At 38.1% G+C, this 26,931-nt stretch overlaps 3 protein-coding genes across 3 annotated transcripts; all 3 read left to right on the forward strand.

Annotated features, from left to right (window-relative positions):
- Positions 1-11,516: 11,516 nt before the first annotated feature.
- Positions 11,517-12,365, forward strand: LOC110880489. The gene has a single exon (XM_022129011.1). It carries the CDS (start codon positions 11,517-11,519, stop codon positions 12,363-12,365), a length of 849 nt encoding a protein of 282 aa, XP_021984703.1.
- Positions 12,366-16,768: 4,403 nt separating this feature from the next.
- Positions 16,769-24,613, forward strand: LOC110883919 (caffeic acid 3-O-methyltransferase-like). The gene is made up of 4 exons (XM_022131577.2): positions 16,769-17,184; positions 23,480-23,790; positions 24,119-24,183; positions 24,267-24,613. Exons 1-4 carry the CDS (start codon positions 16,790-16,792, stop codon positions 24,576-24,578), a joined length of 1,083 nt encoding a protein of 360 aa, XP_021987269.1. The 5' UTR covers positions 16,769-16,789; the 3' UTR covers positions 24,579-24,613.
- Positions 17,198-20,544, forward strand: LOC110883920. Its single transcript, XM_022131580.2, has 2 exons — positions 17,198-19,930; positions 20,326-20,544. Exons 1-2 carry the CDS (start codon positions 19,558-19,560, stop codon positions 20,358-20,360), a joined length of 408 nt encoding a protein of 135 aa, XP_021987272.1. The 5' UTR covers positions 17,198-19,557; the 3' UTR covers positions 20,361-20,544.
- Positions 24,614-26,931: the final 2,318 nt, after the last annotated feature.

Here is a 26,931-nt window from a genome sequence, read left to right on the forward strand (position 1 = left end):
AACTGGTTGCACTAGAACCTGAAGGACAGGGGCTTGGACATACTGAATTTGAGAAACAGTGGTTTGGACATAATGCACAGGAACAGGGGTTGCAGGATGTGCATAATGGGCAGTGTTTACATGGGCAGCAGGGGTATATTGGGAATACTACACAGTGCTTTGGTTATTTTGTGGTCTTGGGCTAGGGTGTGTGATAATTGGTCCACTATTTTGACTCCTACACTCTCTAGCAAAGTGACCTAACCTGTTGCACTTGTAACATTTGATTTTAGAGTTATCCAACCCTACTTTTAGATTCCCATGCAACCCTGGGAATTTTCTCCCTGTCCTTTTGTAAAACTTGCTGGTTCTAACGCTCAGCAGTGCAAGTTGGTGTAATATGTCCATTTCCTCTAAATCAGTTGGATCAAAATGCTGGAGATCATTGAGTTCAAAGCACAGATTATCAAAGTTTTGGCTTTCTTCATTTGCTGTAAAAGCATAATTGGATGAGTAAGAATCAGAGTTAGAATTTCCACCAGCTGTTATGTCAATAAAGTGATCATAACTCTGATCCTTACTACTGCCAGACTCTTCCTGACCCAAAAGAGCTGTGTTGCCAAATGAATAGTCATCTGCAACTTTCCCAGACTCTTGTAACTTCTTTTTCTGGTTCAACTCCCTTTCATAGGTCAGGAGTCTACCATGAAGCTGGGTTAGGGTCAGATCTTTGAACCCAACAGAATTCCTGGTTATAAAAGCAATTGTGTCCCATTTTTCAGGAAGTGACCTAAGAAACTTGCTATTTTAGGCTGCTTTAGTAAATTCAACCTTAACAAGTTTTAGTTCACTCATGAGACAGCTAAAACGCTCGAACTGTTGTGTCAATGATTCACCCTTAATGTGACAAAATGTTTCATACTGTTGGTTTAAAATTTCCCTGTTATTTTCAAGTACTTCTTCAGTCCCCCCAAATTGTTCCTTCAGTGCACCCCACAATTCCTTGGCACTGTTACAGTGTAATAGCCCAGCATAGATCTCATTAGGTAGTGCTGATGCAATGATGCTAAATGCCTTGGCATCCAGTTCAATTTTTCTGAAAATCCTGTTCAGTATAGTTCTCTATTTTCTTAGGAACCATAACCTTTAGATCCTTAGCACTTGGCACCATTGGAACATGTGGTCCAAAGATAACCGACTTCCAACATCCAGTGTTCTGTTGAGCTAGGATGTGACCCATCCTTCGCTCCCAGATCTTGTATTCATTTCTTTTCAACATAGGTGGTTTAAAGAGTGAACCGATGTTATTGTTAACATCCTGTGATTGTGACATCATCCTGGTTGTTTTACAGGTACTGCTTAATCAATTTTGCTCGTGATTAAACCTTACTCTGTTTTTCAACAAAACGAACAATTAAAAGTATCAACGATTTTGAGCTGAACTTTTACGTCAAAATGATTGTTAGATCAAGTTTGACTGTCCTAGCTCTGATACCAATTGTTAGGATCTGAGTTTCTTATAATTGTGCTTATTTGATAAAGATGAAGATGAACAAGAACAATTGCAGCGGAATTAAATGAAACAAACTTTCAACACACAATCAAATGAGAGAATTGCTTTCAACAAACATGTTTAACAGAGAATCGAAAGATTATATTTATTACAATCTTCAATTACACTTGCATGAATGCATACAGTCTCCCCCTGAGCCTGAGCTCACAGAGAATGTTCGTACAGAATGACTTGTGGTGAAGAGAGCTAATAGAACAGTACAGGGTACTGTTCTATTTATAGTACCGAACAAACCACTGTGGCATCTTTGCTGACGTCACCATGAAAGTGACATCTAACCTCCTAACAACCTGTAACCACTGACCTATACAACTACTGCTATTACAAACTACTGATTAACAATAAATACAAAGACAAGCTAAACTACTGCTTCTCATTCCACTGTTATACTCCTAGCAGTGCCTTGTGTCTTTAACAGTACTTGAACCATGACAGTAGATTGAGCATCAGTGCTTGCATTTCAACAGTCTTTAGACTTGATCAGTTGTTGAAGAACAGCAGTTGTTGTAGACGGACAGTAGATAGAGATCATCAGTTGTTAGGCCACTTTCAAGGGGAAAGAACTGTTGCAACCCACTGATCTAGTTTTGGTTTTATCAACTGTTCCTTTGGTAGGGTTCAATCCCAACAATATCAAACACGAGTCGTACAAAACGTACACTACTTGAGTTTAAAAGAAACTATATCAAACACGAGTATGAGCCATCTGGTGCTTCTTTTATTTAACATTATTATCCCACTATATTCTGTGAATGATGTGGTTTTACATGATTAACGAACTAGATGTAATAAATAAATTGTTATAGTGGCCTGAATGATTTATTAGTAATGGACACTAACTAGATCACGAAACCAAAACTCCAAACAGTTAGAACTATGCACACCCAGCCTTAACTATTACAATTGACAATTAGCCACCCTTCATCTATTACAATCGACAATTAGCTACCCCTTTATTTCACGTTGTGACAAATATACTTGAGATGGTAACGTACAATGATGGGTTTGAGTGTTTGAAAAATTGTTGTAATAGCTAGGTGGGAGTGAATGAAAAAGTGTCGTGTTAAGAGTGTAAAACATAAACACCATGTATCCAACGAAAAAGAAAAACTATCAAATATTATAACATGTGCATGAGTTAACTCGGTAGATCACGGTGACAAATACATTTGACTCGAAACAAAAGCTACTCCTAACAACTTTGATGCCAAGACCATACATATTTTGTAGTGGTGTAACCATATATATCTTAGCTTAATATTTAATACCTTCATGTTATGGTGTGTGTGTGTGTCTATATATATGTATATGCTTATTTCCATAACTTAATAGATCTGTCATGGCTCGCTGAGGTAACCATTCCAGTAACAGATGATTGTGCCAAAGCAGCAATTATGTCGTCATGAGCTTGAACCGTCATGCTCTTGTTTTCAGCCATGTTCCATAGCTCCCAAGACTAGTCACACATTCAAAGAATTACCAGAAAGAAAAAAAAGATGATGGTTAGTCAAAAACATACTTAAAAATATTTAATAAAAAGAACTACTTACTCGCATTCCACCAACGACTAAAAGAGCAGGATAACTTGGATGGAAAACACAAGAACAGAACTGGTTTCCATTGGAACTGAGCTCATGGATACACTCTCACAATTGCTTATAGACACCAAATAATCCCCATTCGAGTCCCAACATAAGTAATTAACATTTCTCATATGCACCTGAGAACCCAGTAAAGGGTCAAATTTTGTATTAAAATTTAATATATCCTTAAAATATAAAACTAGAGGCAACAAGATGGGCAAGGAAGGGTGTCAAAATGAATTACAAGAATGAATCTGTTCAAATACAAAACTCTCAACAAATACCTCACTAACTAACCTACTAGATCACCTACATAATGATCTATATACACTAATACTCGAACTAAATGATAAACGAGCAAATGATGCTCAAATCTTTAGAAAGAAGCTGAACAATAGTGAGAGAAACCCTAACTTTAGAGATAGAAACGTCTGCGTACAATCACTTAGAATAAATACACATACAAGTTCGGACACTCTAGTCCTATCAAATGAAACCCTAGACCCTAAATACGGACAATACATGAAAACTTTAAGTACTGACAAGCTACTCTACAAATTCGGACATCCTTGTGTGAACTTACAAGTTCTGAGACATGCTATAAACCACAAATTCGGACACTCTTTTGAACTTATAAGTTCTTGCATCACAAGAACAACAAATTCGGACCATCTATATAAAAACATAAGTTCTGATGACTTGAACTCGCAAATTCGAACACCCTGAAAGACACTTAGTCCGCATTTGTGCATAGTAATCACATAAACTTTCAACAAGTTCCATAACAGTCCCTGAAGATTCATACTTCGGCAAGATCCAGCATCTATCAACTTGAAGTGCACTTACAGACTCCCCCTTCATATATGCGGGGTCTACAAATCTTCGAGAAGCTGCATCCAGCATCTATCTGTTGAAAATAAATCAATCAAACAGTTAATTTATTAATTACCGACAGCCAAACCAGTTTGTTCCAACTTGAGCAAACTGATTAAAGAAAGGTAGAAGGAGAGTGTCCCGTTGTCGGACGAATTTAAAGAACAAGTAAATTAAAACCAACCTGGCGAGTGATAACGAAGATCCTTGAACGAAAGCCTTGAACTGCACGGAAAAAACTCCTGTCCTTAAAGGATTTTACGCGCTCGTATTGCTGTGAGCTGCAGCGTAAACTCCCAGGATTTAATGCAGAACTGATCTGGTATTCCAACAGCAATGGAAACCAGAAAACGCAGAAGCTGGAACGAAAAACAGAATCACACAATTGAGAGAGAGAGAGCTGCGAATTTGAGGTGAATAAATGGGTAGCAGGAAGCCTTTATTTATATGTGTGGGTTATACCTGAGAATGAGAAAAATAGGGAGAGATATACCAATCCCATACGAATTCGTTTTTCTGGATGCATATCCATACGAATTCGGTTACAGAATAGCTATCCCATACGAAGTCGAATCAGTATGGGATAACCCCCACTGTTTCGAATTAATCTCTATCTCCCTATCTCATTTGAACCACAGATCTGACCCACCTGACCAGACCTTAGCTAAAAGCTCCTCAGCTCCTCGCGACGATGCGTACGTGCGAAGTGCAAAGTGCGCCTCAAACGCGCCCATTCGCGCCTCAAACGCGACCATTCGCGAGCTCGCGGCTCGGCTCGGCTCGGCGCGCGTGTGGGCTTCACCCACTTCTCAACCCATTTATCACTATGGAGGCCCATAAGGGGTAATCCCTTATAAACCACCCAAACTTCACTCACTCCACCAATGTGGGATGGAGGAAACATACCAACTTGTATGTTCCTCTTTAATATTTCCAACAATCCCCCACCAAGTTGGAATGTTTCCTTTCACTTAGACTAATGATGTCACTAGGTGTCACGGAGATTAAACCCAGTTTATGTTGATAAACAAGAAGAGACAGATTAGATGGTGTCCTATGGAATTAAACCATTAACCTGATAGCCCCCTTCGGTTTACCCCCACACATCACCAGCTGACTTTGCGTTCTCACTGAGCGCGAATATGGCCATGCGCTATAAATCCTTTTCATGACCCTTTAGAAGATAAACCACTAATCTTCACTCGAGGCGGCACCACCCCTAGATCATATAGGCAAAGTTTTACATCATCCACGTTGCTTGGATGCCTCCAAAACTTTGTTAAGAGCATAAGCTCACCCTTGTTCTCGGCAACGACGTACTATCATACCTCACATGGATCTATCAAATTTGATAGTACCTTCTATCGTTAAGTGACTTCGTTGTTACCCATTAAACTTGAGAAATAGGAGCACTAAGTTCAAGTTGGGTTTCCATCACTAACGATTCTATTGTGGTTTTAGACCCATGTCTCTCGCGGTATTCACAACCAAATCTCTCGTCAGAGGTTTAGTAAATGGATCTGCCAAGTTCTTACTTGTCTTGACATAGACAACCTTGATGGTACCACTTTCAAGCAGTTGTCTCACATAATTGTGCCAAAGACCTATGTGTCTTGATCCCCCATTATACACTGCGTTGTAGACTTTAGATAGTGTGGCCTCACTATCACAATACATGGGAATAGACGGCATTGGAACATCCCACAGACGGATGTCAGTAAGTAGATCTCTAATCCACTCTGCTTCCTTACCAGCCGCAGCTAGCGCTATGAGCTCAGCTTCCATAGTCGAGTGGGCAATACACGTCTGTTTCTTGCTCGCCCAAGAAACTGCTCCTCCTGCTAGAGTGAAAATCCACCCACTTGTAGATTTTGAATCATTTGTGCGATCAATCCAGCTTGCATCAGAATAACCTTCAAGTATTCTGGAAGAAGACGTGTATGTCAGTTCTAAGTTACTGGTCCTTTTCAGGTATCCAAGTACTCTACCCACTGCCTTCCAGTGTTCTGTCCCTGGATTAACAGTATACTGACTCAGTTTGCTTACAGCAAAAGCAATATCAGGACGAGTGCAATGCGTTGCATACATCATACTTCCAATAGCACTCGCATACTCTAGTTGAGCCACTACTCTTCCAGAGTTCACATTAAGTTTCACACTTGGATCAAATGGAGTATTAAACTCTTTAATATTTAAGTGTTGAAACTTAGTCAGAATTTTCTCTATGTAATGAGATTGACTAAGAGAAATCTGACTTCCAGTTCTCTTCACCTTGATCCCAAGAATGGTATAAACTTCTCCTAGATCTTTCATCTTAAAGTTCAAGGACAAATATTTCTTTGTTTCAGAAATACCTTCAAGGTGAGTGCTAATGATCAACATATCATCAACATAAAGACAAATCACAACTGTATAACCGGGTTCGCATTTAGTATAAATACATCTGTCAGCACTGTTGTGTCGAAACCCGAAAGCAGTCACAGTGGTGTCAAATCTCTCATGCCACTGTTTAGGAGCTTGCTTCAAACCATACAAAGATTTAATAAGTCTACACACTTTGTTCTCTTGTCCAGGCATCACAAACCCTTCTGGTTGCTCCAAATAAATCTCCTCATTTAGATACCCATTTAGAAATGCCGTCTTTACATCCATTTGATGGATGTAAAGCCCTTTCAAAGCAGACACCGCTATCAGAGTTCTAATAGAACCTATTCTAGCCACAGGTGCATAGGTATCAAAATAGTCGACCCCTTCTCTCTGCCTATACCCTTTAGCGACTAATCTCGCTTTATAGGCAGAGATGGATCCATCTGGATGATACTTCCTTTTGAAAATCCATTTGGATCCAATAGGTTTCTTTCCCTTGGGTAGATCAGCTAACTCCCAAGTTCCATTTCCCATAATGGAATCCATTTCATCATTGACTGCCTCCTTCCACAAAGGAGCATCTCTTGATGACATTGCCTCGTTGAAAATTTTAGGATCATCATCCAAATTTACAGCAAAAATGACCTCTCTCGTCACTTTCTTTTGAGTTCCTTCAACCAGGTAAGAAAAGAAATCATCTCCATAACTTTTCTCTTTTCTAACTCTAGTACTTTTCCTTGGTTCTTCAACTATTGGTGAGGGTTGAACCCTTTTCTCAGAAGTACTAGAAGTTGTGGTGCCATTTGAGTTTTCATCATCTCTAGAAAACTTGTTCTCAAAGAATTCCACATCTCTGGATTCTACAACTATACCTGATTCGTCATCCAACAATCGGTAAGATTTACTATGCGAAGCATATCCAATGAATACACTCTTGAAAGCTCGTTCTCCCAGTTTGAGTGTCTTTGGATCAGGTACGCGATAGTAAGCAAGACAACCCCAAACCCTCAAATGCTCTAGGTTTGGTTTTCTTCCTTTCCATAACTCATATGGACTCGTAGGTATCACACGACTAGTGATCCTATTATGAACATAACATGCGGTTAACACAGCTTCCCCCCACATATTACGAGGTAGACCAGATTGGTTTAACATACAGTTAGCCATCTCTACCAAGGTTCGGTTCTTTCTCTCAGCCAAACCATTTTGTTGGGGAGTATATGGTGCAGTTCTCTCATGTATGATCCCTTCTTCTTCGCAGAATGCATCAAACTTTCGGTTAAAGTATTCTCCGCCTCTGTCCGAGCGAAGAATTTTAATGTGTTTCTCCTTTTGTTTTTCAACCTCAGCCTTATATATTTTGAATGCCTCAAAAGCTTCGTCTTTTGAATGCAACAAATAAACATATAAGTATCGGCTCGAGTCGTCACAGAAAGTGATAAAGTATCTCTTACCCCCACGAGTAAGAACTCCATTCAGTTCACAAATATCTGAATGAATTAGTTCTAGTAGTGATGTATTGCGTTTAGGAACACTTGGAAAAGGTTTCTTTGTGAATTTTGATTTAACACAAGTTTCGCATTTTTCAAAGTCTTTATCATTTAATTTTAATAAACCTTAAGTTTGCATTTTTTCAATGTTTTTAATATTTGTATGAGCTAAACGTTTATGCCATAAAGAAATTGAACAAGCGATATAATCAGAAGACATAATTTCATTCAAATCAAAACCAATTGCATTACATTCACCAACACTAGAACTAACACTACCACCACTATCACTATCACTTTCATTCCCAAACCCATCAATCACTGAAACGCCCCCTTCATCCGAATCTTCTTCTTCACCAATCCCATCTTCAGCTAAGTCAAGACGATACATTCCACCCGTGTTCTTTGCTTGACCCACATAGATGTCGTTTAGAGAAAACTTCACACGGAGATTCTTGATAACCAGCTTGTAACCATTCCGATCAAACTTATCAGCAGAAACAAGACCCTTGGTGATACCAGGAACATGCAACACGTCCTGAAGAGTAACCACTTGACCATCTCTGAAGTTTAGCCGCACCGTGCCTTTACCTCGAACCTCTATACGATGTCCATCAGCACATACCACCACTGTTCCTTGAGGAACAGGAGCATAAGTAAGAAACGAGCCACGATTCCCACAAACATGAACAGTGGCTCCAGAATCCAAAAACCATCCTCTACATGCCACAATGCGTGTATATTGAGAAAGCATGTTGACTTCACCAAGACCCACATTGGCCACTAGATTGGTGACTTTCTCAACATCAATAGCACTTGTAGAACCAACCGTAGATCCAGATTTCCTTTGAGAGCACTCTCGTGCATAATGCCCTGTTTCTCCACAAACATGACATTTACCAGACCTCTTTGGTTGATGGTTGTTAGTGTGTTGTGACTTCTTGAATTCTTTTTTCTTTGGTGCTGTAAACTTCTTATTCTTTGATGATGCCCCTTTTCCCTTATGACCAGATCCTCCAGCAACATGATTCACACTCGATCCAACTTTACCTCTTTTGTCCCTGTTGCACGTTTCCTCCTCAATTCGAAGGTGCTTCAACAGTTCATCCAAAGAGTAGTCCTCAGACTTGTGCATCATTCTCTTTGAGAAATCTTTCCAACCAGGAGGCAATTTTGCAATAATAACCCCTACTTGAAATATTTCTGGCAGCGGAATAGAAAGTGCAGTCAATTTGTTAACAAGAACTTGGAGTTCATGCACCTGCTCCAAGATTGACTTGTCATCGACCATTTGGAAGTCTAGGTACTTGGAAATAAGGTATTTGTTAGTACCTTCTTCATGAGCCTTGTACTTATCTTCCAAAGCTTTCCACAATTCTCTAGCACTTTTTATCGGCGCATACAAGTCATAGAGACGATCCGAAAGGGAATTTTTGATGTGACCCAGGCAAAGATCTTCAGCTTCCTTACGGATAAGTCTTTGCCTTGCCAAATCTTCATTTGGGAGCTCTCCTGCTTCACCAGGAGGGTCATCAGGGATTGCAGGCAAGTCAGGATCCAGGATATAGTAAAGTTTTAGCACAACTAGCATGAACTTAACCTTGTCCGCCCAGCGGGTATAGTTCTGACCATCGAATCTGTCCAACTTGACAAACTCTTGATTCATGAATCTCAGATTGGCTGTTGGTAGTTCAGAGTCCATTAATTCTGTTGATTAAACACAAAATAAAATCCTTTAAGAATGTTGAAAATAAATCAATCAAACAGTTAATTTATTAATTACCGAGTTATCAGCCAAACCAGTTTGTTCCTACTTGAGCAAACTGATTAAAGAAAGGTAGAAGGAGAGTGTCCCGTTGTCGGACGAATTTAAAGAACAAGTAAATTAAAACCAACCTGGCGAGTGATAACGAAGATCCTTGAACGAAAGCCTTGAACTGCACGGAAAAAACTCCTGTCCTTAAAGGATTTTACGCGCTCGTATTGCTGTGAGCTGCAGCGTAAACTCCCAGGATTTAATGCAGAACTGATCTGGTATTCCAACAGCAATGGAAACCAGAAAACGCAGAAGCTGGAACGAAAAACAGAATCACACAATTGAGAGAGAGAGAGCTGCGAATTTGAGGTGAATAAATGGGTAGCAGGAAGCCTTTATTTATATGTGTGGGTTATACCTGAGAATGAGAAAAATAGGGAGAGATATACCAATCCCATACGAATTCGTTTTTCTGGATGCATATCCATACGAATTCGGTTACAGAATAGCTATCCCATACGAATTCGAATCAGTATGGGATAACCCCCACTGTTTCGAATTAATCTCTATCTCCCTATCTCATTTGAACCACAGATCTGACCCACCTAACCAGACCTTAGCTAAAAATAAAAGCTCCACAGCGACGATGCGTACGTGCGAAGTGCAAAGTGCGCCTCAAACGCGACCATTCGCGAGCTCGCGGCTCGGCTCGGCTCGGCGCGCGTGTGGGCTTCACCCACTTCTCAACCCATTTATCACTATGGAGGCCCATAAGGGGTAATCCCTTATAAACCACCCAAACTTCACTCACTCCACCAATGTGGGATGGAGGAAACATACCAACTTGTATGTTCCTCTTTAATATTATCTTTAATATTTCCAACACTATCATCCTGAGGTGCATTTACAATGAGGACTTCTCGTTTGTGATTATTTATCTTTTTCTATACAATTCAATATTGTTTTGGTCTTAACTGTTTTATAATCACAAACCTTGTAAACTCGGACCTAACAAAACCAAACCTCAACGCTTTTCTTTTCATTTCATTAATGTTAGAAAGGATTATAAGCTTGATATGGATTTTTTGTTGGGCACTAACAGTCCTTAAATGCCGCCAATTGGGGCGTGAATGATTGAATGAAGGTTAAAGGGTGAAGGGCGTGGACTGTGTAACGCTTGTAAAAGGGGAAAGAGGCGTTGGTGGGCCTCATGCCCATCAAGAATCAACTCAAATGCATTCTTTCCTTTTTTTTTATTTTTTGGATTTTTATATTATTTTAATGGGTGTAAAAAACTTGTGAAATAAAAATAAGATGCAATGAAAAAAGTGAGTGAAAGTGATTATTGATGTGACAGAAATATGACAGTCATTTATTACGTAGCAGTTAAAAAATAAACCAAAACGTATAACCTTAGGGTGTCCGGTGTGGTGCGGCAAAGGGTGTCAGCAAAGGTTTTTGCCGCGCAGCAACACCGTCGTCGAGCCCTTTGCCGCTTGTTTCGTTGATCAATCGGTGACCGCACACCGCTCGGGAAAAGGCAAAATTTGAACGTTGGGGAGGGGGGTGAGTAACGGCTATAATGCCGTTTAAAACTAAAAAAAAATCTTCAAAAAAATTAAACTATAAATACCAAACCAAACCATAACCAAATACCTTCAAATTTATGCCCCAACCAAACCAAAAAATACCACCAATTCTTCCCAAACATTTACAAAACAAAATGGTGGATGAACTCCCGTTATGGTTCCCACCCATGAGTAGCGACGATTCATCCGATAGTAGTATTCTTTTTTTTTCAAAATCTCATCGAAGAAGCCGAACTTCAAGACACGGGCACATCTAACCAAAGGAGATATATTGAACGTCAACGTGAGGAGGGACATGAGACACTCATGACGGATTATTTTGTCGAAGACCCGAAGTACAACGAAGATATTTTTCGGCATAGGTTCTGTATGTTGAAACGTTTGTTCCTAAAAATTGTGGCCGACGTGGAAGAGAACGACTCGTGGTTTCAAGAAGCCCTCGATGCGCGAGGTAGGAAGGGCTTTACGCAGTTTCAAAAGGTGACATCGGCTATTAAACAGCTCGCAACCGGTAACACTCCAGGCGAGAACGACGAGTACTTGCATATGGCCGAAAGAACTTCCCGCGAGTGCCTAGAATATTTTTGCGACACGGTTTGCAAAATATACGCTCCCGAGTTCTTACGTAGACCGACAAGTCACGACATGGCACATTTATACGAAGCTCATGAGGAAAAACATCACCTTCCAGGTATGTTCGGTAGCCTTGATTGCACCCATTTCGTTTGGCGATTTTGTTCGACAGAGTATCGAGGCCAATATATGCGAGGAGATCACCGATACCCGACTGTTATGCTCGAAGCAGTTGCATCTCAAGACTTTTGGTTTTGGCATGCTTTTGCCAGTCCACCGGGTTCTCAAAACGATATCAATGTGCTACAACAATCTCCGTTATTTTTAATGGAACGAAATGGAACCGCGCCAAAATGTCAACTTTACGTTAACAACCATTTATACAAACGTGGTTATTTGCTCGCGGATGGAATCTACCCTTCGTGGTCCGTGTTTGTGAAGTTGATCCCTTACCCTCACGAAGTAGACCAAAAGAAATTCAAGAGGCAACATGAGGCGACAAGAAAAACGTCGAACGAGCTTTTGGTGTTTGAAGGCGAAATGGGGTGTATTAAGTCGACCGATGCGAGCAAGATCCGTTAAAAAAATTATAAGTGTCGTGTACACGTGTATTATTTTATACAACATGATTTTGAAAGACGAAGGAAAGGCGATAGCATCGGTGCACATTCGGGATCCTCCGGTCGAGCCTGCTCTAGACGATACGGTGTTGGGCGAGTTGATGGATGAAGACACACATTGGAGACTAAAACACGATCTCATAAATCATCTCGTAAGTCAAGATTTACCCTACCTTTTGGTCGATTCCGACGAAGGCTAGTTTAATTTTTTTCAAGTTAATGTGATTTTATTGTTTTTTAATTTAATGTAATTTTAATGTTTTTAATTTAATTTAATGTTATTGTTAGTTTATTCTACATTTATTAACTTAAATATTAAATATACTAGTTTACAAAAAAAAAAAAAAGTTTACCATTTCAGCAAGTGTTTAAACCATTGCCAACACTTTTTAATAAGGTTTAAACACTTTTTACTGATTGACGTGACGCACTCTGATTGATTGATATTTTAGTTTGCCACTCTCAAGTGTTTAACCACTCCTTACACCCTTAGCTATGTGAAATGCTACGCACACTATACACAATAGTATATGTTAGATCTTGCATTTATTATCATGAAATATAAAGGATGTATAATTTTTCATGTAAAATAAGATTTTTTTACTTTAAAATTGTTCGAATCCTGATATTCTTTATAGAGTAAACTGCTATTTTGGTCCCTATGGTTTAGGCACTTTTATCATTTAGTCCAAATCCAAATCTCAAACCTTTTAAATCTGGGTCCCTGTGATTTCACTTATATTGCCATTTTAGTTCAAAATTAAAAAAAAAAACCCTTATTTGACTGTTGAAAGCTGGCTATTTTGTCTTTTTGTTCAGTGGCAAATTTGTCTATCTTAATTTGTTATAACACTTTAATAACTAAATTAATTATACATAATTCATTTAACCCCTATATAAAAAGCAGATTATATTCCCCCAATTAATCATCATCTTCCCAAAAAAAACCCTACCCTCAAAATTGCCACACATCATCTTCCCAAAAAAAACCCTAATCCCACAACAGTCTTCTTCATCTTCTCCCCTGCAAATGCATCAACGGCCTCGCTACAAAACACTAAAAAAAGTTAGGATCTGCATTGCATTACAAACAAGACAAGAATAAACTTTTTCTGCAAGGATGCTAACCTTACTGCAAGCAATCTAATCGCTGTCTTCTCGGCTTCTTCTTTACTTTTACTAGGTTCAACTGCTAGATGTTTAATTTCATATTCACCATTATGCGAGTCAAATTCATCTAAAGCATCCTCAGGACCTTCCATTACATCAAATTCATGAAATTCTTCCATAGGATTTGATTCCACAGATTTCCATTTATAACTATCTTCCAACGCCTCCGACTGCACTGCAGGGGAGAAGATGAAGAAGACTGTTGTGGGATTATGGGTTTTTTTTTGGGAAGATGATGTGTGGCGATTTTGAGGGTAAGGTTTTTTTTGGGGAAGATCATGATTAATTGGGGGAATATAATCTGCTTTTTATATTGGGATTAAATGAATTATGTATAATTAATTTAGTTATTAAAATGTTATAATAAATTAAGATGGAAAAAATTGCCCCCGAACAAAAAGACAAGATAGCCAGCTTTCAAAAGTCAAATAAGAGGTTTTTTGAATTTTGGACTAAAATGGCAATAAAAGTGAAACCACAGAGACCCAAATTTAAAAAGTTTGTGATTTAGACTAAAGTAGCAAAAGTGCCCAAAACACAGGGACCAAAATGACAGTTTACTCTTCTTTATAAGAAACTTGACACCTGATAAAGATAAAAAGTTTACTCTTCTTTATAAGAAACTTGACACCTGATAAAGATAAAAGATAAATTACACAATCAATCACACACAAAGATAATCTTGACAACCCTACTAATAGGTATTTGAAAATACTTTTTCTAAGCATTGCCAGTCTGTCCAGTTTTGACGGTTGGCCTTTTCGTCTAAACTGTAAACCAGACCGACTAACCTGGTCCGAGCCTTTATAAGCCGATTGACCATTTACTTTTCCACAACCAAATGGTTAACCAAAATTTTGGATTTGGTCCCTATCTTTTTAAAGATATACGGATTGTCCTAGTGGTTTTCATTTTGTAATGCATTTAGTATCCCACTAACAAACCTAAAGGTTTCAGCAGCAGGGTCGGCCCTGAGAATTCGTGTACCATGTTCGAGCTCGAAAAAACATGCCATTAGGTGTTAACGAAATTAGATATTGAGCTCACTAAAGGTCTAAACCTAATGCCAATAGACTAATAACTAATCTAAATCATAAAAATAGTTTTGTAAGTGGGCCTATTTGGTGTTTGTATGAGTATACCCTATTAATTTTTTTTTACATATACGTATCAATTGTTTTTACTTATACGTATCAATTTTTTTAAAAAATAACATGCCCTTGAAATATCGGGCCCTGGCCGGTGGTCCTTCCCGTCCACCCTTAGGTTCGGCCATGTTCAGCAGGTCCAAGTTAAGGACTAAATACGTTACAAAGTGCAAACCATATGGACCATCCATATACTTTTGGCAAAAGTTTAGAACTAACTGATTTACAAAGTGTAAACAAAAAAATCATTTGTGCACTTTTAAAAATCTAGAAACCAAATCCTAATTTTTAATCAAGCACAGAGACTATCGTATTCGTATACTTTACTCCAAAAAGTTTGGCCATGAACACGACTAATAACCATCTTGTTTAAGGTTTACCATAAACAACTTTTTTCCCACAACAATAAATATTGGGAGTTAACTCAACTGACACGGTGCAATATTATATATATCAACCTAACACCTCTGTGTTTAACTGTTAGTTTATAATAATTCATCTGAAGCCGTTACACAGCTAGTTTCAATCCACAATCACCTTAAAAATAATTTCAAATTAAATACTTCATGATTATGGATGAGGAATTGGTGACACTTGACCCATCATCTAATTACAGGAGAGGGGAAATTATTACTATGTAACTATTATTTTAAAAACCGAACCATACCAGACCGATACCGAAAACACTAAATGTCGGTACCGAATAGATACCGAAAATCGAGTTGGTTTGAGAAATTCGGTACCGATATCTCTACCAAGGATTTATTTTCACTTTAAAAATAGTAATAAGGTTTGGTTTTTCCTAATTTGGACATGTCCATCAAGGTTTTTCATAACGTTTTATTTGGTTTTACTTGAAAGAATACTGAAGTTTTGATTTTCTTAATTTGGACATCAATGTTTTTCATAATGTTTTGGTTTTTCTAATTTCGCCACCAAGGTTTTTCTTTTCCACTTTGAGCACATAAATTTATTTGTCTACTTGTCTCTGATATAAATTTTATTGAAAACGAACTTATATTCAAAATATAACTATGGTGACCAAACAACATCAGTGTCATCAGAACTGGTATAGGTGTTATCGGAATCGTTAGTGGTATTTGTTTATATGATTTTCGATCGTTGTAAACACAACTTTATACGTCATACAACTTTTGTAACAACGGTACCTTTATCAGTATTCGTTTTTATGACTTTCTGTTGATGTTAAATACGACTTTTTAAAATTTCGTTTTTGTAATACGACTTTCTGATGTCACACACATATTACTTATCATTCAACCTATATGTGTGTGACTTAGTTATTCTCTTATACAATAACGTTTTATGTGTCGATCTAAATATGGCGAGTAAATACGCTGTAACGTGCGTGCATGGTTCAACGTTTTCACGTCTATTTCTTGTTAGGTTAACGGTCCCGCCACTACATGCATGTCCTTAAAACTCGTATATATTAAAACTCGTGGACCATGAACAGCTATTTTAATTTTTATATTTCAAAGTTTCAACTTCACTTATTATGCTTTTAATAATAATAATAATAATAATAATAACATACGTCTTTAACTCATTTAATTTTTATTTAATTTGTTTTTTTCTTTAATAACTTTATTGCATTTGTTAACATTATTTAAAAAACTAAATATGGGGCTATATTGAAAATGAAGTTGTATTCAAAGAAGAGTATTTTTGGGACATCATAAGTTGCGGTTAACGTGACATAACAAATCGATGCCATCATCGGTATAGGTTGTTTCAACTTGCTCTGAGCCTTACAAAGGTTTTGGTTTTTTACGGTTTTTTTCCTTTTACAACCTTTAAGATATGATATTTTATAAACTTCTTTGCTGTTGCGATGTGTTTATTTTTTAATAGTGTTTAGACTTGAACTTTTTTCACAGGATGAATATGAATACTATAGCTTAATAATAATGTGTAATCCAATATTATCATTCTTTCAACAACATAATGTTTTGAGTGGTTTGTCTACACGCATATACTCTCTCTCTATATAATACATCTCAAAACAAACTAAGGTCTAAGGTTCACCATATCATTTGGTTCAATCATGGACTCTTACAAGATGTCTGAAGAAGAGCAAGAGCTATTAAGAGTGAATCAAATAACCGTGGGAATACTTCTTCCTATGGTCATTAAAACCGCCATAGAACTCGATCTCTTTGAGATCATGGCAAAGACTCCTGGTGGCAACTTCTCTTCTTTTGATCTTGCTTCTAGTCTTCCTAGACAAACCCAGGAGACCCCAGTGTTAATTGAACGAATTCTTCGGTTTCTCGCTAGCCACTCGGTTGTCACGTCAACCGTAGTAAAGGATGAACATGGAGGTTCTAAGAACTTATATGGCATGACAGCCTTGTCCTATAACTATGTCCGAAGACAAGACGGGACGTCGCATGCTTCATCCCTTCTCTTTATCAACGATAAAGTACTTGTTAATTGTTGGTTAGTTATAAAAACTAGCTATCACCATACCAATATAGTTTTATAGATAGTTCAAAACGGAGGTGACAAACTGAAGGGTCAAACATGTTTGGAAATTAAAAGTTGTTTGAATCAAAACAAACCTTTTTAGAAGTCTAAATGGATAGAAACTAGGAAAATTGGATTTAAATAATCTCAACTATTAATTATTGGGTGTTTTATTGCTTTTGATCTATTTTCTCCCAACAATTTTTTTCTAACTAAGGTCTAACCTAGTTAGTTTTTCTTTCCTGGCGTGGACTACCACATAAGCAGTCCACATCATCAAAACACTTCCACATAAGTGGTCCACGTCATTAAAAGTTTGACTTTTCCATATAAACAGTCCATATCATCAAAACATTGATATTTTTTACCATATAAGCAGTCCACATCAGCAAAAAAAACTAACGAGGTTAGACATTAACTAGAAAAAGCTTGTTGGGAGAAAATAAGTTAAAAGTTGGTACTGTCCATAACATTTCGTTAGTTGAGACTGTTGTCGGCCAAAAGGTATTACTTGAGATTATTTGAATCTAATTTTCCTAGAAATTATAAGTTACGATATAAAAACTTTTCTGATTTTCATCCTTATTTCACTACATTGATCATTATACCCAATTAAGGTTATAGAGGTAACCTTTACCTTCCTTAACACCTAAACTTGATCAAGCTTCAACATGCAATTTAAGAACTCATTAAATACGATCTCATTTCTGCCCAAATTCGTTTGATAGCCACTCTTTTACTCCCCTTGTTCCTCATGTGTTCATCGACCATAGAAAAACGGAGAAAGATGTCATGGGTTTTGAACTCACTTTATTCTATCATTTTGGAGACAAGTACACAAATACACGATTTGAACTCTTAACATTTTGGTCATGGAGCAAACTAGTTAACCACCGTAATGTTCCCTTGGAACCCTTCCACGTTAAATAAGCTTTAAATTTTAAACCACAACAAACCATTTTTATTCTATTATTCCCGATTAAAATACAAAGTTTCCACTATGTATTTGGTGTTAGAGAATTCTCTACAGTAGTATTAATTATTTAACACAATTAACTTGGCAAACAAAGTTAACCCGTATAGATTTTCTTTAACAAAGTTTTGGAATAAGTTATTCCTATTAAACAATCAATTCATTATACAAATATAATCCTTCATAGAGAAGTAGTTGAACATACCCTAATTTTGGGATGTTACAATTTTTATAAATATTTTACTTATTTATCCCTTTATCAATGAATACTTTTGAAATTAACCCAATTTCCCCTCAAAAAAGACATTCTCAGTTTGAAGAAAGCGGGTACTAATCAAGCACAACTTAGTCCTGGTTTAAAATAATCACCATATTGAGAATTGATCCTATCTCTTGTTATTTCCTTTTTATCGTTTCTTTATTCTTCTCCCTTCCTTATTTTGTTCCTTGATTGTAGGCCTTTTCTTAGCTATTTATTCATTGTAATCGGTCCTTTGTGATCATCAGAAAATATACCAAAACTTTGAACCATTTTATGATGGTATCAGAGCAAACCCTAACCTAATACACCCACCATAATCTGCCTCTACTCATGGCCAGCGACGATAGTTCCGGTGTCGCCAACAAGACTCCGAACAATGATTCCACCACATCTCCTCTATACATCCATCCCTCAGATAACCCAAAACAAATGCATGTAAATGATGTCCTCACCGACAACAACTATTCTGATTGGTTTCATTGATGGAACCATCAAGAAACCACAGAAAAAAACGAACCCGACTACATGGCCTGGATGCCATGGGCGAAGTATAGAAGGGGCGGGAGGGGGCGCCCGGCTACGGTTGGTTTCATTGATGGAACCATCAGTAGTGTTATATATGTAGTTTTCGTATAGAAATTTTTGGGTATATATGTTTTCGACCCCCTGGTATATACGTTTTCGACCCCCCGGTCATTAGGGTCAAGCTTCGCTTGTGATGCCATGGTGAAAGGTTGGCTCACGACGGCTATGGAAAGAGAAATCAGAAACAGTGTGAAATACGCAACTACTGCCACTAAGATCAGGACTGATCTTGCTGAACTGATCTTGCTGAACGGTTCGGAAAAGAAAGTGCCCCTAGGGCATACGAGTTGAAGCAAACGCTAAACAACATGCAACAAAACGAAACCTCTGTTTTAGCCTATTACACAAAGCTTCGCGGCATATGGGATGAGATGCAGTCGGCTCTTTCCATCCTACAGTGCACATGCCTCGGCTGCAATTGTGGCTTAGCGAAGAAGATGATCGATGTCAGAGATAAGGAACAACTCTATGAGTTCCTTATGGGACTTGATAACAATTTTTCTGTCATTAGGACCAAATCCTTGCCATGTCTCCCACACCTACTCTTGGTAATGCGTATCGACTTGTCTCTGAAGATGAAAAACATAGGGCCATTGTCGCTGACAAGGTCACGCACAATAAATCAGCCGCTTTCAAGGCCTTCATACCTTCAAAAAGTGACAATAATCCAGGTTCTAAACGTGACAAGCAGCCCGTTCCAAAAGAAGACAAACGGACCGGCCTTGCTGATAAACGTACGGACACTGCTGAGCATTGCACCTATTGCGGGAGGAATGGGCACAATCGTGATGGTTGTTTCAAGCTTGTTGGGTACCCGGAATGGTGGTCGGGAAATAAGAGACGTGATGAAGCAAAACCGAAGGCAACATGTGTTGACAGTACCGAAGGCCCTATACCAGGTTTGACTAAAGATCAATATAACACCTTCCTAAATTTTTTTGCAGAAAACGGTAAGACCACAAATGGAGACACAAAACGCATGGCTTGCATGGCAAGTAAAGCAAAAGAAAGTCATGAGTGGGTAATTGATTCTGGTTCTACTCAACACATTACCCACAACATTGAATTTTTGGAAAAAAAAAATGTCAAAACCCTTAATGAGAAGACGGCTGTGATCCCAAATGGACAACCCATACCCGTTAAAGGAAAGGGAGAATGTATGCTACCAGGAGGGACTAAAATAAAAGGAGTTCTTCATATAACTAATTTTACTAGCAATCTTTTATAAGTCAGCCGACTGAGTCGGGATTTGCAAGCTGCCATAACCTTCTTTCCTGATTTTTGTGTCATGCAGAAACTCCAATCGAGGAGCTTGATTGGTGCGGGTGACTGCAAAGATGGTCTATACCGAATGGGGACGTTTGAAGTCAAGAGGAAAGCTTTGATGACATCCGTTCACATTTGGCATAGAAGATAGATTGGGACAGACTTTTGGTGAAAAACTCAATTTTTTAGATTTTGTTCAAAATTCTTCGCTTAATAAATTTTGTGATTCTTCTTCCAAAGCCAAACACACTAGACTTCCTTATGAAAACATTGAAATAAAAACAGATGAGTATTTTGAATTATTGCATTGTGATGTTTGGGGAAAGTATCGTATTCCTTCCTTTTCCGGTGCAAGATATTTTTTAACGGTTGTTGATGATTTTACTCGATCTGTTTGGGTTTTTTTGTTGAAATTTAAGCATGAGGCCTCAACTTATCTTATTAATTTCTGCAACATGATTAAAACCCAATTTGGGAAAATCGTTAAGCGGATTAGAAGTGAAAATGGGGGCGACTTCCCTTCTAATGACATGCTTAAATTCTATGGTGACATGGGAATTTTGCATGAAACTACGTGTCCCCACACTCCATAGCAGAATGGTGTTGTTGAGAGAAAACACCGACACATCCTTGAGACCGCGCGTGCCCTTCGATTCGAAGCTAACCTTCCCAAGCGTTTTTGGGGCGAATGTGTCTTAACGGCCGTTTATATAATCAATAGGTTACCCTCTCAAGCCATCCAAAACCAAATCCCATACGAACTTGTTTTCAACTAAAATCCTGATTACGATGTCATGAAACTTTTTGGATGCTTGGCATATTTTCGAAACACTGATACTGGAGGAGATAAGTTCGAAGAAAAGGGGAGACATGGGGTGTTTTTATGTTATCCACCAGGGACCAAGGGTTATAAAATATCGGATATAGAAAGCAAGAAAATTGTAGTTTCTAGGGATGTTAGATTCCATGAAACTCACTTCTCTTTCAAGGATCACCAAGTTAATCCTGATGAAAGTGATTTGTTTGAGGTCCATGATAACACGGAAACATCACGGCCCACTCCCAATGAGGAAATTGGCCCACCTTAAACTAATGAGCCCATTGATGAATCTGGACCACCACAAGATGTTGCCTTTGACAACCATGAGCCCGAAGCCCAACATGTTCCACAACCGAATAACATCACTTCTCAACCTGAAACCCAACTTCATCCCATTAATCCTTTGTCGGATCCACCTGTTACTACAATGCCTGATCTCGATCACAACCAAATCATCTCAATGATTATGAAGTTCGTCTTCCCCCTTCGGTTGACCATACTCGCACCACCCTCGATCAAGATTCCTCACAGGTATATCCTAAACTAATTTTATTTCCTACAAAGAATTCTCCAATTCTCACAAAGCTTTCCTAGCGGCCATTGATGCCAACGATGAGCCAAAATTTTTCCATCAAGCAATTAAAAGTGACAGGTGGAAAGAAGCAATGAAGCAAGAAATTCAAGCTCTTGAAAGGAATGGCACATGGAATCTTGAAGAATTACCCGAAGGCAAGCATGCGATTGACTCCAAGTGGATATATAAAATCAAATACAAGCCAAACGGTGATGTCGAACGTTATAAAGCTCGCCTTGTTGCAAAGGGATTCATTCAAATGGAAGGTGTTGATTATCATGCTACCTTTGCCCCGGTTGCCAATCTTGTTACCGTTCAAATTCTTCTTGCCCTTGCTGTGAAACAAAATTGCGCCATACACCAACTTGACGTCAATAACGCCTTTCTCCATGGTGACCTTGATGAGGAGGTCTACATGAAGATACCTCAAGGTTTTGTCAAGGAAGGAGATACTAGGGTTTGTCATTTGAGTAAGTCCCTATATGGCTTAAAACAAGCGTCAAGAAATTGGTATCACAAAATTACCGTTGTGCTGGTTAATATTGGTTTTCAACCTTCAAAGGTTGACCACTCTCTTTTCATTCAAAGGCGTGGCACGAATTTCATTGCTATTCTTATCTATGTCGATGATGTCGTCATGGTTGGCAATGCAATAGACCAAATGCAAGCTACCAAAACGGAGCTTAATGACCGATTCAACATCAAAGATCTTGGCACTCTTAAATATTTCCTTGGCATCGAGGTTTCTCGGACCAAAGAGGGTCTTATCTTAAACCAACGAAAGTATATTCTAGATATCCTTCACGATAGTGGCCTATAGGGTTACAAACCCAGTCGGTTTCCTGTTGAACAAAACCTTAAACTTGATCAAGCAAAGGAGCATCCTTAAGTTGACGGAGGCCATTACCAACGAATTGTTGGTCGATTGTTATATCTTCAAGCAACGAGACCTGGCATTACATATGCGGTCAACATTCTAAGTCAATTTGTATCGGACCCTCGTCAACCCCAGTTAGATGCGGTCCACCGTGTCCTTCGCTACTTAAAAGGTTCACTGGGTCAGGGTATTTTGTTACCAAAACAGGGTGATTATACCATTACTGCTTATTGTGACTCCGACTGGCTTGGGTGCCCCTACACTCAGAGGTCTCGAACGGGTTATGTTCTCCTCTTGGGCGGTGCTCATGTCTCTTGGAAGACGAAGAAACAATTGGTTGTTTCCCGGTCATCTACTCTGCTGAAGCTGAATATCGCTCTATGGGTTCGACTGTTAGTGAAATCTTGTGGGTTCGATGGCTCTTGACTGAGCTCGGTTTTCCTCCTCGGCAGCCCACACCTTTATTTTATGATAACCAGGCTGCCTATCACATTGCAGATAACCCGGTCTTCCATGAGCGCACTAAACATGTTGCAATGGATTGCTTTTTTGTTCGCGAACGGGTGGAGTCTCGTGATATTGAACCATTGACCATTTCCACTTCCATGCAGTTGGCAGACCTCTTAACGAAAGGCCTTGGATCGAAGCACTTGCAATTCTTGATTAACAAGTTGGGCGTTCGTAACATACATGCTCCAACTTGAGGGGGAGTTTTGAGAATTGATCCTATCTCTTGTTATTTCCTTTTTACCGTTTCCTTATTATTCTCCCTTCCTTATTTTGTTCCTTGATTGTAGGCCTTTTCTTCGCTATTTATTCATTGTAATCGGTCCTTTGTGATCATTAGGAAATAAACCAAAACTTTGAACCATCAAATTTATGACACCATACATACTATTTTGCCTGGGCAGGTACCATCTGAAAGATGCAATTATTGAAGGAGGGGTCCCATTTAACAAGGCTCATGGGGTGGATGCATTTGAGTATGCTGCTAAAGACAATAGATTCAATGAGGTCTTCAACAGGTGCATGCATGACAGAACAAGAATAGTAATGAAAATGATTCTTGAAAAGTACAAGGGTTTTGAAGGGGTCAAAGAACTGATTGATGTAGGTGGTGGTTTAGGTGCTAACCTTGAGCTTATTGTTTCCAAGTACCCTAATATTAAGGGGATCAACTTTGACCTACCCCATGTTATTAAGGATGCACCTCCTTACCCAGGTATATATATTCCTTTTCATAGACCGCTGATTACAATTTTCGAGAAATGACAAATCAAACTGGCGAGCAAGAGTGGGTTGAAATGATTAGTAGTGTGATAACTAGTAAAATTATAAAGATGGTTTAAGTATAATGCATATACATAACTACATATTTCATAAGTGAAAAAATATTATAAATAATTAAACAATCTGTTCCAAGTTTCAAACTTGACTGAACCGTTAAACCACCAAACTATGAAAAGCAAATTGTTTGGATCTAAAACCGACCAAACCAGATATGGACCAAGACTCTAATCTAATGATAATTGCTTGATGTTCTTGACTAGGTGTGGAGCATGTCGGAGGAGATATGTTCCAAAGTGTTCCTAAAGGGGATGTAATTTTCATGAAGGTTGGTTCATCAACTTTTTTAACATAATATTTGTTTATACAACAATTTTGTTGAATAATTGTTTTGATTTTTCTTTCTTATAGTGGATACTTCATGACTGGGGTGATGGTTACTGCCTCAAGCTTCTAAAGAATTGTTGGGCGGCATTACCAGAGGGCGGTAAGGTGGTGGTGGTGGAGGCGATAATTCCTGACCCTGAAAGCGATATTAGCTATAGTGATGAAGTTTCTAAGACCGCCATTAATGCGGATATGATAATGTTGATTGCCCACCCTGGAGGCAAAGAGCGACTTGCAAAAGAATACAACATCTTGGCCATAGAGGCTGGATTCACTTCCATGGAAATCATTTGTGGGGTCTTTGCATTTTGGATCATGGAATTCTACAAGAATTAATATTTAACTTATATGTTAAATGTAATGTCCGTGTTCTGAGGATTTGATGTTAACACTTGGTATTTCGTTTCGCTTTATATGAGAATAATTAATAAATAAATGAAACATCGCTACTCGATACATTTTGTGCATTTGTCTTGTTTCTTGAACTAGAGATGACAAAATTACATAGTTGAAAAGATTAAAAGGTACAACGTTTTTCTAGAGTTGAGCGGATTACACATAAAATAGTTATATATTTTTTTATAGTTAGTGTCACTGCCATACATGACTTGCATCATGACTTGCATAGTATTGTGTAGCATCCGACCACACGGTTTAGGCTTGTCGGGCCAAATAGTACTATTTACAATATTCACCGGTCAAATTGTTGATCACTTGTGCTTGCAGGGATTTTCCATGTGTAAGATGTACAATTCAGATAATTCGCATCAAAACCGTGTTCATGTGCGTATGTGACAAAACATGATTTTCCCCAAAGCATTTGATAAAACACGTATAAAATTGGGGCCCTAAAACTCACCTGATATAGCATATACTCAAAGTGTGTTGTAACCAACTTAGCAGTGAAACCAATGTCCTAGTCTGCCCCTTGGAAATCATTGCTAACCGCTGAAAATAGCCCTACGACAGATCAGGTTGTCCCGATCAGTCAAAAACCTAATTAACCTAGTAGCTAGGGTAAGTGAGGTATTGTATCCACGAAGAGCATGTGGTCAGTATCACACTAGTTGTTTCATTGTCTAAACTATTTACAAAAAATGTACAAAATAATTATGAAGTTTGCTATGATTAAATTTTGTCTTTTGAAATGTTTGGTAAAGTAACTATTTTTAATTTGGTTGAAAACAATAATATAGGAAAACAATCACACTCGGGTTTGAAATTGCAAGGCTTAGGGTTCCTACATGTTTTAGAATCAATTTAATCACACCTGGTTATTAACGGATTTAGTGTTACAAGGTTTAGGTGCCGATAGCTGTCAACGTTACAAAGAACGGACAAAAATGCACTTCGTTACCTAGAACATGTAAACATTTATCTATATTAAAGCATAAGAGTAGGAGTTGGGTGGAAAGTCTATTTTTCCTAGAAAGTCTAGGAAGGAATAAGAATTGGACATGTGTCATTGAGGGATTTTAAGTAGAAGGGCTATCATGTAATTTCACATTTTAATTTTATTTTTGGAATGTATCTTCATTAACTAAAATTCCATGATTTTCGGAATTTTTATTATTTTCCAATTCAAATCTGGAAGTCAATGTGTTCATTAACTAAAATTCCATGTCACATTACATCGCTATTCCATTGTTCAGAAGATTACTGGAATTTATCAGCATGTTCTTGTTGCTGTGTTTTAACAGTTTACAGGGCTAAAGCCAATTTTTTTATAGATCCCACAATATAAAGATGGTAAAACACAGGGTATGAATCTGATTGCTGTTAAAACACAACTGTATGAATCTGAACGCTAAAACACAACTGTATTAATCTGATTGCTGTTAAAACACAACTGTATGAATCTGAATGCTAAAACACAAGTGTATGAATCTGCTTGCTGTTAAAACACAACTGCATGAATTTGTTTGCTGTTAAAACACAACTGTATGAATCTGAATGCTAAAACACAACTGTATGAATCTGCTTGCTGTTAAAACACATTTGTATGAATCTGCTTGCTGTTAAAACACATCTGTATGAATCTGGATGCTAAAACACAACTGTATGAATCTGAATGCTAAAACACATCTGTATGAATCTGCTTGCTGTTAAAACACATCTGTATGAATCTGGATGCTAAAATACAACTGTATGAAGCTGAATGCTAAAACACAACTGTATGAATCTGCTTGCTGTTAAAACACAACTGTATGAATCTGTTTGCTATTAAAACACATCTGTATGAATCTGAATGCTAAAACACAACTGTATGAATCTGCTTGCTGCTAAAACACAACTGTATTAATTTGCCTGCTGTTAAAACACATCGTCAAGAAAACGGAGATGATAAGAACAATATTTGAATGGTGATGATGAACTCGGAGATGGTGGAGATGGAAAAGTGTTTTAATTTGATTCGGTGCTCTCCATCGTTTCTAAAGTTATCTTCTTCCATGATTATAGTTATTTTTTGTAGGGATTGGGGTTTCCAAGATGGGTTTGGAGAGAGAGAGAGAGGGAAAATCGCTTGAATTTAGGAACTAGGCGGTTATCTAATTGATTTAAAACACGGCCATTGACAAAATTGCCCCTACTCATTTAAAACAATCAATTAATTAAACTCAAATATTACAAGATTGCCATTGATTTAATCTCAACCCTTAAACACACCAATCGGATGGACCAGATCGCT

The sequence above is a fragment of the Helianthus annuus genome, chromosome 10 (assembly GCF_002127325.2).
Source record: "Helianthus annuus cultivar XRQ/B chromosome 10, HanXRQr2.0-SUNRISE, whole genome shotgun sequence".
In the NCBI taxonomy this organism is placed as follows: domain Eukaryota; kingdom Viridiplantae; phylum Streptophyta; class Magnoliopsida; order Asterales; family Asteraceae; genus Helianthus; species Helianthus annuus.

Bases quoted from the DNA above. Each gene is read 5' to 3' on its own strand.
- LOC110883920 (XM_022131580.2), top strand. From the start codon at position 19,558: ATGTCTCCCACACCTACTCTTGGTAATGCGTATCGACTTGTCTCTGAA. The intron at 19,931-20,325 runs GTTTGACTAAAG...TGTGTCATGCAG, and splicing joins TACCGAAGGCCCTATACCAG to AAACTCCAATCGAGGAGCTT.
- LOC110883919 (XM_022131577.2), top strand. From the start codon at position 16,790: ATGGACTCTTACAAGATGTCTGAAGAAGAGCAAGAGCTATTAAGAGTG. The intron at 17,185-23,479 runs GTTAGTTATAAA...TTGCCTGGGCAG, and splicing joins AAAGTACTTGTTAATTGTTG to GTACCATCTGAAAGATGCAA. The intron at 24,184-24,266 runs GTTGGTTCATCA...TCTTTCTTATAG, and splicing joins GGGATGTAATTTTCATGAAG to TGGATACTTCATGACTGGGG.
- LOC110880489 (XM_022129011.1), top strand. From the start codon at position 11,517: ATGACGGATTATTTTGTCGAAGACCCGAAGTACAACGAAGATATTTTT.